At 56.4% G+C, this 11,984-nt stretch overlaps 2 protein-coding genes across 3 annotated transcripts; both read left to right on the plus strand.

Moving 5' to 3' along the window:
• Positions 1 to 3,845, plus strand: LOC111149483 (calcium binding protein 2). The gene is made up of 7 exons (XM_022506576.1): positions 1 to 57; positions 607 to 777; positions 1,410 to 1,440; positions 2,209 to 2,343; positions 2,845 to 2,954; positions 3,080 to 3,227; positions 3,820 to 3,845. The coding sequence occupies exons 1-7, from the start codon at positions 1 to 3 to the stop codon at positions 3,843 to 3,845; spliced, it is 678 nt and encodes a 225-aa protein (XP_022362284.1).
• A 5,220-nt stretch (positions 3,846 to 9,065) lies between these two features.
• Positions 9,066 to 11,264, plus strand: LOC111149484 (cyclin dependent kinase 2 associated protein 2). Of its 2 annotated transcripts, none has more exons than XM_022506577.1 (4): positions 9,066 to 9,754; positions 10,064 to 10,164; positions 10,252 to 10,384; positions 10,741 to 11,264. In XM_022506577.1, the coding sequence occupies exons 1-4, from the start codon at positions 9,673 to 9,675 to the stop codon at positions 10,806 to 10,808; spliced, it is 384 nt and encodes a 127-aa protein (XP_022362285.1). In that variant the 5' UTR covers positions 9,066 to 9,672; the 3' UTR covers positions 10,809 to 11,264. The 2 variants fall into 2 exon arrangements, with proteins under 2 accessions (XP_022362285.1, XP_022362286.1); XM_022506578.1 differs by having other exon boundaries at positions 9,438 to 9,897.
• The last annotated feature ends 720 nt before the right edge of the window (positions 11,265 to 11,984 follow it).

An 11,984-nucleotide genomic window follows, 5' to 3' on the forward strand; every position in this document is an offset into this window, starting at 1 on the left:
ATGGTTCAGGAGCCCATGGGAAACTGTGCCAAGCGGCCTCGACACCGGGGGCCCAAGGTAGGACGGCTAAGGGGGAGAAGCCAAGGCCAGGAGGCTGGGCTGTAGCCTGGGAGGGTCAGGTGGGGTGGGCAGAGCCCGGAGTGAGGGCCGGGCTGGGGTTAGAGAGGGACCATGGCAGGGGGATGGAGGGGTTGGTTCCCATGGCCCTGGACCAATCAAGATTTTCCCTGAGAAGGCCCCAGACTCTAGCCCCTCCCATGGACCAGTGGACCTTCCCCACCAACCTCATGCGGGCCCCCCAGCTGCCCACCCAGCTGCCTGTGCCTGCTGCTGTCCCTGCTCTCCGCTGGTCAGAGATGGGAGACGCAGTGTTTGAGCTCAAGGTCCCATTCTGCCACTGGCTTTCTAAGTGACGTTAGCCCGGTCCCTTCCTTTTCGGGGGGACCTCGGGTAGCCCAACTGAACAGTAAGGGGACGGGACCTTCCAGCCTAGAGCGTTGATGGGTGAGAGCCCTCACTGTCCTGTGCTGGGCTCCAGAGATGGGAGAGGCTGGTCAATGAGAGTGGAGGGGCCGCTACCCCAGCTCACAGCTGGCTTTGCTGCAGGACCACTGGCAGCGGCCCAGCAACCCCCCAGGGGGCTCCCGCTGTGGCCCCAGCCCCAGCCCTGAGGAGCAGGGGGACCCGGGGCTGGGTATCCAGGGCTACTCGGTTCTCAACAGCCTGGTTGGGCCCGCCTGCGTCTTCCTGCGGCCCAGCATCGCCGCCACCCAGCTCGTATGTACGGCCGCCCCTGTCTTTGCCTCCTCTCTGCCTCTCCTTAAGTAGCGGGGAGAGGATGGAGTGGGGTCTTTGGAGCAAAGGCACCCAGATCCAGGGGGTGGGGCAAGGAAAAGTGGAGACACAGAAACAAGATCAAACAGGGGGAAGACCCAGGGAGACATGCCAGGAAAGAGAGAGGGGAGGACAGAGAGAGACCCAGAAAGCCCCAGAGACAGCCACCAAGGGGGTGGGCAGGGAGGCAGCTGGGCATTCAGGAGAGGAACAGAGAGAGAACAAGAGACATACAGCGACACTGAGGTCCCCGAGGTCAAGTCAGAGGTTCTGCCCGACACCAGATCCACTTCCGGCACATGGAGCATCCTACAAGATGGTGGGGGCAGGAGGTGGGCCCCGGGAAAGATCTGGGCAGGGGGCAGGGAAGGGGGTGGCCCAAGACACCCAGGTCAGTCAGCAGAAATGGGTAGGAGCAGGTCTGAGCAGTGTCAGACAGACACAGGCCCTGCCCGTCCCATTGGGGGTGCCGAGTGGGGGTCCCCAAAGAACAAGAGGAAGGGGTACGGGTGCCTGGGTGGTCCAGGGACTTCTTAACCTCTCTGTGCAAACCGCCTCCCCCCGCCCCGCCCCAGGACCGGGAGCTGCGGCCAGAGGAGATCGAAGGTAAAGGGTTCTGGAAAAGACTGGAGTGTCCAGAAGGGTGGGCATAGGCGGGGCCTCAGCTGGTCTCTAGGAGGAACTAGGGGCAAGGAGGAAGCTTCAGGAGATCGAAGAGATGGGGACCAGACTGAATGGAGAGGGGCTGACAGAGCCCAAAGCTGCCCGTTCCCGGATCTCAGCTGCCAGGCGGGTCAAGGGCCCTTTTTATATTTGTTCATTCAGCAAATACCTCCTGGGTGCCTACCATGTGCTTAGCCCTGTGTGGGGAGCACTGGGGAAGGGGCGAACTGGACAGAGGCAGCCCATGTCCTCCGGGGACAGATGTCGATAAGTCAACTATGAGTACAAATGGTGCTAAGTGATCTCAAGAAAATGAACAAATGGGCTGGAGGGGACTCAATGTAGAGGGAAGACTTCCTTGAGTAGGTGATGTAAGGACCAGAAGAGGGTAGAAGGTTCCAGAACGTGAACTCCGTGAGGTCAGGGATTGTTTCCTTTTCTTTCCCTCCCCTCTCTCTCCTTCCCTCCCTCGCTCTCTCCCTCCCTGCCTTCCTTCCTGCCATATCCCAGTACCTAGAGCAGAGCTTGGCCCATAGTAGATGCTCCTTAAATATTTGAATTAAAGGCATAACATGAGCCAAGACACTGAGATGGCAGAGGAACTGATGTTTACAAGGAGGAAGTGATTAGACCAAAGGAAGAAGGGTGTGCTGGTCCAGGCCGGGGTCCAGGGGGACGCGTGGGGGCTGCTGACCCTGCCCTGCCCGGCAGAGCTGCAAGTGGCCTTCCAGGAGTTTGACCGAGACCGGGACGGCTACATCGGCTACCGGGAGCTGGGCGCCTGCATGAGGACGCTGGGCTACATGCCCACCGAGATGGAGCTCATCGAGATTTCACAGCAAATCAGTATGTGCCTCAGACGCGCCCCACCCACCCCCAGTTCTCCAGAGGCCATGGCCATGGCCATGGCTTGAGCAGCGGGGCAGCCTGGGGAACGCAGGTGCCCACACAGGTCACCCCCAGAGCCCGGGCCCCTGCTCCTCCCCAAGGCACTCTCTCTGCCTCTGAAGAATCTCCCCACCCCCGGCAAGATAGGCAGGGCAAGGACGATTATTCCCATTTTTGAGATGAGGAAACTGAGGCTTTGGAAGCTTAAGTGACTTAGCTAAGGTCCCAGAGCCAGGTCATTGGAGTGAGGACTTAAACCTAATCAAAAATCTTCAGGAAAATTAGGAAAAGCCACCAGAAAACACAGATGACCCAGCCTGCCCTCCCCCCCACCACCACGAGAGGGAAGGGCCCACTTACTGGGGCAGTGGACAGGGACAGAGGCCAGGAGAGGTGAGCAGGGGAGGGGCTGGGCAGGGGTCCCTGATGGCTGGGGTCTCCAATGGGCATGGCCCCCAGGTGGCGGAAAGGTGGACTTTGAAGACTTTGTGGAGCTGATGGGCCCCAAGCTGCTGGCAGAGACAGCCGACATGATCGGGGTCAGGGAGCTACGGGACGCTTTTCGGGAGGTGCGGCCACTGGGGCTGAAGGGCAGCGGTGGGGGGGGGGGTGGCCTACGGGTCTGCTGCGAGTGAGGGCCAAGTGAATGAATGATTCGGTCGGGGACTCAACGCCACGACCAATGCCATCACAGTTTGACACCAACGGGGACGGCTGCATCAGCTTCGCTGAGCTGCGGGCAGCCCTCAAGGCCCTGCTGGGGGAGCGCCTCAGCCAGCGGGAGGTGGACGAGATCCTCCACGACATTGACCTCAATGGGGACGGCCTGGTGGACTTCGAAGGTACCACCCACCGCCCTCCGCGCTTAGTGCCACACACCCTGGGAGGTTTCTAACAGACAAGGAAAGGCTAAAAGGAGCATTTTCACTGCATGCCAGACCCTGGGCTGAGCACCCTATGTCCTCTCCCCATGAGCAAGACAACAAAGTCAATTCTTAGGAAAGTGTGAGTGCTTAGCAAAAGTTGTGGATGGAACCAGGATGTGAAGCCAGGCAGGCTGACCAGAACCCAGTTCTCCCTCTGTGCTGGATTCCCACAGGGCGAAAACAAAGGTTGAACACTAACAGGAAGCCAAGGAAAATCAGCATGTAGAAATTCTCTGTAGTAGGCCCCAAAGTTGTTCCTGAGCTTCCTAGCAGCCAAAGCAAAGAGGAAAATAGGTTTAGTTACAAGGGTTTTGTCTTTTCTGTTTTTTGTTTTCCCCATAAAACAAAGCCCCTCTTCTTAGCCCCAAGGCCTCCTCCCTACCAGATTCAGAAAACTCCCTTGCAGGCCCTGCCCTGGACCGCACTCCTTCCCACCTCAAAGCCAGTATATTCTCACAGCTATTGGGCTCCCGAGAACAGACCTGCAACCTTGGCTTTGTCCCGGCAGAGTTTGTGCGAATGATGTCTCGCTAAGCCATCTGGGCAGAGAAGCTGGAGGCAGCAGACAGGAACTTGGGACCACAGCCGGGAAGCCCACCGCCTCCAAATGGCCCTCCTCCGCCCCTCCTTCCTCCTGCCTGTGTGTTCTCATCCCCATCAAGACCCCATGCCCGTCCCTGTCTAACAATAAAGTATTTTGGGGCCTGGGGAGATGGCTTTTACCTCTCACTGGTATATCCTGCAGGACCTGGTCTTTGGCCCCCAGAAGTTAAGTCCTGGGCTGGGAGGACCCTCGACTGAACTCCACCGTGGGCAGTGGCCCCTTCTGGATCCTGGGCCCATCAGAGGGCAAGTGTCAGGAGACGTCCCTAGAGGAGGAAGCGCCCACTGCTTCTCCCAGAGCTGGGATGCATTGGGCCCCTCCTCCTGTAAAAAGGCCCAGGGTTACACATGCCCTAGCGCGTGCGGCCAGATTTTTCTTCCCAAAATGTGACTTGCGTTGTATCACGCTTCTGCTCCGGAACTGGCCACAACCTACCACCCCCATGGTCCCCAGGTTAATCCTGCTCCTGCTCCCAGCACCAGAAGGCTCTGGGAGGACGAGGGCTCACGTGGAGTCACACAGATTAGGACGAAGCGGAGGTGGGACTTCAACCCTGGCTCCAGGGCCAACAGGACAGGGTGGCTCCGGGTCAGGGAGGCCCCAGGCCTCAGGCTCTCCTAGCTGCAGCAAACACCTGCTTGGCAGAGCACAGCCTGCCCTACGGCTGTGCCCACCCGCTGGTGCCTGACCTGGTCGAGAAGGGGTGGGAGCTCTCAGCCCCCTGCCCAGCCTTCACCGTCACCACTGCTGCCAACAAGGTAGCCTGGGGACTGAGGAGGCAGGCGCATGCCAGTGTCCCACCCAGCCCAGAGCCCAGCTCCGAAGTGTGAGGGTTGGCTCCAGCAGCCTCGGCACCACTCCCTCGCCCGGCAGATCCCAATTAATCCTAATACTTAATTATGGGATCTCTCCTGCCGGCCTGGCAGGCCCCAGGATGAGGAGGGCATGCGCGGGCCCCACGGCATCTCTGGGAGCTGTGGTCCTCCCTCCCTCCCACACCCTTCGCGGGCCCGTAGAGACAGCATTGCTGCCTGAGATGATGTCTGTCCCCTCTGCAGGGCATGGGGGTAGTGACTGCATGTGCATCGGAGGAAACCCAGAATCCTTCTCAGGGTTTGCCTCCCACTGCCCCCTGGCTCCTAGGCTGGCAGGCTCTATGGTTGGGGGTGGGGGCGGGAGGTGAGGGACTTAGGTGCCGCATTATCTGCCAGCACCAAAAGACCCCAAAATGGCCCAGGTCCCAACGAGGTAACTGCTGGAGCCGGGACGAGGGCCGCGAGGGAAGAGAGAGGAGGCAGAGACTGTGCTGAGTTAAGAGCCCCTTGTCCACTTCAAGGGGGCACCAGTCGCCCAACACCAGCGACCCCTGCCAGGTGGAGCAGGCCGGAGCTTGGAGACCCTCGGATTTCCCCAGAGAAGCTGGAAAGTCAGATATACGTTAAGTCCCCTTCAAATAGTTTGACTACTGCCGACAGCATTTAATAAGGTGTATAAACCCTAAGTGCACGAGTTTCACACGTGTGTGCACCCACATAGCCACCACCCAGATCATGATACGCCATCCACTTATTTTATTAAAACAGTTGTAGGCTTACAGAATTATCTTGAAGATAGTACAGAGAGGTCCTGTTCACCCTCCACCTTGGCCAGCTTCTCCTGTGTTAGTCAAGGATTCCCCAGAGAAACAGAACCAATAGGAGATACCTGTGTGTGTGTGTGTGTGTGTGTGTGTGTGTGTGTGTGTGTGTGGTGTGTGGTGTGTGTACTGGGTATAAAGATATTTATAGCAAGGAATTGGTTCAGGTGACGATGGGTGCTGAGCTGTCCCAAGATTTGCAATCAGCAAGCTGGAGACCCAGGAGAACTTGGGGGTTCGGTTCCAGTCTGAGTCCGACAGCCTGAGAACCAGGAGGGTGGATGGTGTAGGTTCTAGTCTGAGGGCAGAGGATTGATGTCCTAGCTCAACAGTTGGGCAGGAGAAGTTCCCTCTTACTCAGCCCTTTTGTTCCCTTCAGGTCTTCAACTGATTGGACAAGGCCCACCCACCATGGGAAGGGTCATCTTTACTCTGTCTGCCAATTCAATGGGTGATAATCGCACCTGGAGACACCCTCACTGACACACCCAAAATTGTCTTTGACTAAGTATCTGGTCACTCGTGACCCAGACAAGTTGACACTTAAAATTAACCACCATACACTACTAGTATCTCATATTAGAATGGTACATTTGTCAGTTAATGAACTAACACTGACACTCTGTTATTAACTAAAGTCTGTATTTCTTGCAGATTTCATCATTTTTTCCCTGATTATCCTTTTGCTGTTTCAGAATACCATCCAGGACACCACATTGCACGAGGCATCGTGTCTCCTCAGACTCCTCTTGACTGTGATAGTTTCTTAAACTTCCCTTTTTTTCTTATGATCTTGGCAGTTTCAAGGACAACTGCTCAGGTATTTTATAGAACATCCCTAAATTGGGATTTGTCTGATGCTTCTCTCACGATTAGTCCACGGTTATGGGCTGGCAGGAGGACGGCCACAGAGGCGAGTGCCCTTCTCATCCCGTCAGATTAAGGGTGCCTACTGTAACATGACATCACTATTGATGTTGGCTTTGATCGCCTGGCTTGAGGTGGGGTTGGTCACGTTTCTACACTATAAAATTCCTCTTTTTCTTTCTCCCATTGTGTACTACATTCTCTGGAAGAAAGTCACTATGTAGAGCCCACACTGAAGGGGTGAGGGGTTGTAATCCACTTCATTAAGGGCTGAGTATGAACATAAACTACTTGGAATTCTATATAGATTTGTCTCTTCTCCCCCTTCATTTATTCAAATATATATATATATATCAGTATGGGCACATAGATATTTATTTTGCACAAGTTATAATCCAACACTTACCTTTAAATTTCCAAATCACTCCAGCTGTGGCCACTGGGACCCCTTTCAGCTGACTCCTGTGTCCCTTCGGCATATACCCATTGTGGTGGCATTTGGGGTTTTGGAGTATGGAGGGTTCGGGGTTTTTTTTTTGTTTGTTTTTTAGCATTTTCTTACGTTGTGGCACTATAAGATGCTTCAGGATTATCTTGTGTATTTCCTGCCCCAGTCTTAGAATTAGCCATCTCCCCAAGGAGCTCTGGTTCATTTTATTGGAGAATGCCATTAGAAACCAAGATCTGGGTGCTAGGTTGCTTCTAGGCCCTCACAGCACAGAGGAGAGATGTATGTACACTCATCTGTGTATATACAATTTTTAAAATATTTCTGTATGCAACTGACTGTATCTGTGTTGAATAGGGTTCCTACTAACGTCTCCAGTTCCAACCCCTTATCACGCGGATCATACTAGCCTCCTCCCCTTGCTTACCTGTCACTTCTCATTCCGGTGATGAGAACTCCTCCCTCCTAACTGACTTAATTTTCGATTCTGGTGGACGTGTGCTGTGGTTTCAGAGCTGCTAACGCACACGCCACAGGAAACCCCTTTACCGACGTATACGTGCTTCCTTGCAGTTCCTCTGTGTTCACTCTCTAGTCATCCACTCTTTCCCCCACTCCGTCATGAGGCTGTCTCATTCATTTATGATACGGCAGGTCCTTTGGTCACATTCTGTTCCATCCTGGGATCCCCTGACCTCCTCCATCATTTCTTTAATTTTGCCTACATTAGAGTTTACCCTTTATGACTAATGCTTAATATCGTGTATTCACCATTACAGATTCATACAAAAGAGTTCCACTGCCTTAAAAGAAAAAACATCCCGTGTCGCCTATTTAAGTCTATCCCTCACCACCCCTGGCAACCAGTAATTTGTTTACCTTATGTATACGTTTGTCTTTTGCGGAATGTCATACGGTTGGACTCATACAGCGTGTGGCTTTTTTTCAGACTGGCTCCTTTCACTCAGCAAAATGCCTACCTGTGTCTTTTCATGGCTAGACAGATGATTTCCCTCCACTGCTGAATAAATGGTCCATTTTGTGGATATATCACAGTTTATTTGTTCCTTCACCAGCTGAATGCCACCTCCCCTGGGAAGACTCCTGTGATGTCACCAAGCGGGCTCCTCTAAGTTCCAATGCATCCTGTACCAGTCTCCACACTGTCTTACTGGACAGTGTGTCTTTGCTTTCCCGTCTTTCTCTCCTTGAGACTAGGAGCTCCTTGAGAACAGAATCTGTGGCCAGGTTATTTCCATATCATCAGTGCTCGGCACAAGGCCTGGGATGGAGGATGGAGTCAGAAAATATCTGCTGGGGGCGCCCAGCTGGCTCAGTCAGTAAAGCGTCTGCCTTCAGCTCAGGTCATGATCTCAGGGTCCTGGGATCCAGCCCCGAATCAGGCTCTCTGCTCAGCAGGGAGTCTGCTTCTCCCTCTCCCTCTGCTCCTCCCTCCTGTTCCTGCTCTTGCTCGCTCTCTCTCTCTCAAACAAATAAAATCTTTAAAAGAGAAAGAAAGAAAATGTCCGTTGGATGAATGAATGAATGAACGAATGTCCTGGAGATGAGGGAAATGCACAGACCTGGGGCATGAAGGGCACACGAAGAAGTTTCGAGAAGTCGCCTGGGAGAAAGGGTTAGTGTTTGGAAGAGAGTCTAAGGTCTGGGGTCGTGAGGAATGAAATTTGAGGGGAGGGGCCTGGATGGAGAAATGGACAGAAAAGAGCACAATGAAAACAGCTTCCTAGGAACTCATTTATCCACACAACAACACTGCGAGATAGTTATTATTAACGTCCGCATCTCGAAGACGGGGAAACGCAAGCGTACTGAGGTGGGTAACTTGCCCAGGGGGGAACCGCGGGTGGGGTGCTGTGAGATTCCAGCCATCACCCGGCGCGCTCACCCAGGACCGTCCGGTACAGGCCAGGCGCGCGGCGAGTATTCAACGAAGGTGAGCTGCTCCTGCTGTTGTAGGAGGCTCAGGCTCGGAGTCTCGGGGGACAGCTTGAGGGGTCTTTGAGGTCGCCCTCGGACCCAACACCAGCCTGGACCGAGGAACGAGGCAACTGCGAAGAGGCGCGGCTGTAGCGTCGGTGACGGACCCGTTGCCATAGGAACAAACGAGGGCTTCAGGTGGGCGCATGCGCAGACCGGAGATCGGGGTGCTGAACCGGTGAAAGGTGACGTAAAAGCGCACGGGGTGAGACGCAGGGCTCGGAACGTCAAAGCCTCACGTCCTCCGGCACTCAGAGCTGTGGAAAGGCGCGCTCGGCGGCGGCGGCGGCGGCAGCGATAGCAGGCCCAGCCGGACCGACACCAGGAGATGCGAAGCTGACGTGCAAAGCAGCAGGAGCGGAACGTGAGGACGGCGCCTGCGCCGGGAAGAGCCCTCCGCGCGTACCGCGGCGGTCCAGACCCGTGTCCCGGCTTCCGAGGCCCCGCCTCTCGGGCCTTGGGACTAATCGGATTGAGAGCGCGCCGGCCCGGACCGCGAACTCGCCAATTGCGTAGGGCGTCAGCTACCGCCCAATCCGGAGCAGACAGGTGCGAGGTCCGAAAGGCGGAGGCCAATCAGCAGCGGTTGCGGCCTGTTGGGGTCGGTCTTGGCCAATGAGGAGGCCCGAGTGACATCCTCACGCACCAATCGGGAGTGAGAGAGGATTCGTGTCCGCCCGCCCTTCCGGCCTGGGCTCTATTTACCAGGGGCGTGCGGCCGGTTTACCAATCAGAGCGCGGCTGAGCGGCCAAGCAGCCAACCCCGGAGGAGCGGCCGGCCGGCGTCCGCCGCACCCAAGAGTTGGGGATGTCCTACAAACCCATCGCCCCCGCCCCCAGCAGCACCCCCGGCTCCAGCACCCCTGGGCCCGGCACCCCGGTACCTACAGGTGAGGATCCAGCTCTGCCCCTGCTCGCCTGCCCGGGTGGTCGAGGTCACGACGAGAAGACGGCCTGAGTTCTGCACCCCCCGGGCCTGCCGCCTACCCTCGCGGAGCCTCAGTTTGCTGGCCTGTGAAGTGGGCGTGGTCACGTATGGGCTAGTTGGTGGAGCGCAGGGGGAGGGGTTTGTCCCTGAAGTTGAGCGCCGGGAGTGAAGCATCCCTTTGGAGGGAATCGGGCGAATCCGGTCGGGGGCTTGGAACGCTGGGGAGAGGCGTCCCAGCCCCGCGCTGACCTCTTACTCGCGCATGTTGCAGCCGGAAGTGTCCCATCGCCATCGGGCTCGGTGCCGGGAGCCGCTGCCCCTTTCAGACCCCTGTTTAACGACTTTGGACCGCCCTCCATGGGCTATGTGCAGGTGAGTGGGGGCGAAGGATTACGTATGGATGGGGACTGGAGGTCCCCTCGGGGCCCGAGCTCATCGCCCTGTCCTCTTTTGACATAGGCGATGAAGCCACCCGGAGCCCAGGGCTCCCAGAGCACCTACACAGACCTGCTGTCAGTCATAGAGGAGATGGGCAAAGAGATCCGGCCTACCTATGCTGGCAGCAAGAGCGCCATGGAGCGCCTGAAGAGAGGTAAGTGAGGTCTCCGGCCTCCACCCTCCCTGTTCGGGAAACTAACTGGACAATCCCTTCTCAGGGAAGGAAGGACATCTGGAGGCCACTTGAGCCAAGCCTAGACGATGGCCAGTGTCCACTATCCAGAGCGGTGTCTAGGATGGAATTAAAATTGAGCGAGTGTTCGGGGAAGGACCAGGACATTTGTCTTTAAATTTAAGGATTAGCCAAACCGCTCATTTCACTAGGCCCCTCATTAGATTATAGTCCTTGTCCCTTTCCCTGAAAGGGTGAGGGGGGAGGGGTCTTCCTCTGGAGGGTGGGGGTAGGACTGTGGAGGGTCGCTGTATGTTCCTTGCCCATCCCCACCTCAGGCATCATCCATGCCCGGGCCCTAGTCAGAGAGTGCCTGGCAGAGACAGAGCGGAACGCCCGCACGTAACAGGACGCAAGTCCGCCACCGCGTCTGGACCTTTCCTGGCCACTGCAGAGCACCTGCTTCTCCCTGGCCTTCACCCCGAGTTGCACTTCCCAACCTGGGCTTCCTGTCCTGTGTCCCTTGGTGGGTGCCCTCCAGGAACGAGGGGGTGGCTCTCACTCCAGTCCACAGCACTGACTGGGACTCTGTCAGGAGTCAGCAGCGAGGTCACTGTGAGCCCCACCCATGACCTGCCAACAGTGTTGATCCAGCTGGAGCTTGCTCTTTCTGTGGCCCCCACCACTCAGCACTTACCCAGGACTTCCACCACTTTTCCCAGACTCCTCCCCGAGCAGGGCCTCCGAAGGCCTGTCACCTCCCTGCCTTGTCTCCTGGGCCATAGCGACTCTTTTTTCAGTGTCTTTTGCTAAATACACCCTTTTTGTATAAATAAAAGATAATTTGGAGTTGTTCTCTCTACCTCTTAGTCTTTCTGAGTGTGGTACTTCTAAGCCAGGAAGAAATTGGGAAAGGGGAGACTCGGGGAGGGGAAAGGGGCGGTGCAGTGGTGGGAGAGAGAGGGTCACTGAGCCTGGCCTTGCCTGGCCCCTGCTTTTCATTGACTTGGGTGGGGACCCTGCCCTGCTCCCGCCCTCAGCCTTCCCAGTTTTAAGTAGTGGAAAGGGTTGAGCTCCCATAGCTGAGAGCCCGCCCCTCCTACACGTGCTGCCACCAGGGGGCAGCGCAAGGCCTTTGCAGCCTCCACAGCTGGAGGGCACTGTGGCCAGCCTGGGCCTAGAGGGTTCTTTGAGTTGGCAGTCATGCTTGGCAGGGTGGAAATGTCAGTTCGTGTAAGGCAGGCCCTCACATGCCTTAATGCCCTAACGTCTTAAACTCTGAGTCAGCCCTGGGAGGCTCTGAATACATCCTGACCCCTCAGAGGAGAGGGGGTACTGCTGCCTCCTTCTCCCCAGCACGTGGGAAGCAGAGCCAAGGGGAGAGGACTGGCTTCCAGCAGGGGTGAGACCCAGCTCGGTGCTGCCATCCCAGCACCTACTAGCTGGCTGGGTGTGGTCCAATGAGCCCAGCCCTCAGGTGTCTCAGCCTTTGCCCGGGGTCCGGTTGGCCAGACTTGTGGACCCGGAAGGCATCAGTGGGAAGTCATGGGGCCCCATTCAGGGGCCAGACCGAGGATTCAGA

The sequence above is a fragment of the Enhydra lutris genome, unplaced genomic scaffold (assembly GCF_002288905.1).
Source record: "Enhydra lutris kenyoni isolate GAN:26980312 unplaced genomic scaffold, ASM228890v2 scaffoldscaffold22, whole genome shotgun sequence".
Classification (NCBI taxonomy): Eukaryota; Metazoa; Chordata; class Mammalia; order Carnivora; family Mustelidae; genus Enhydra; species Enhydra lutris.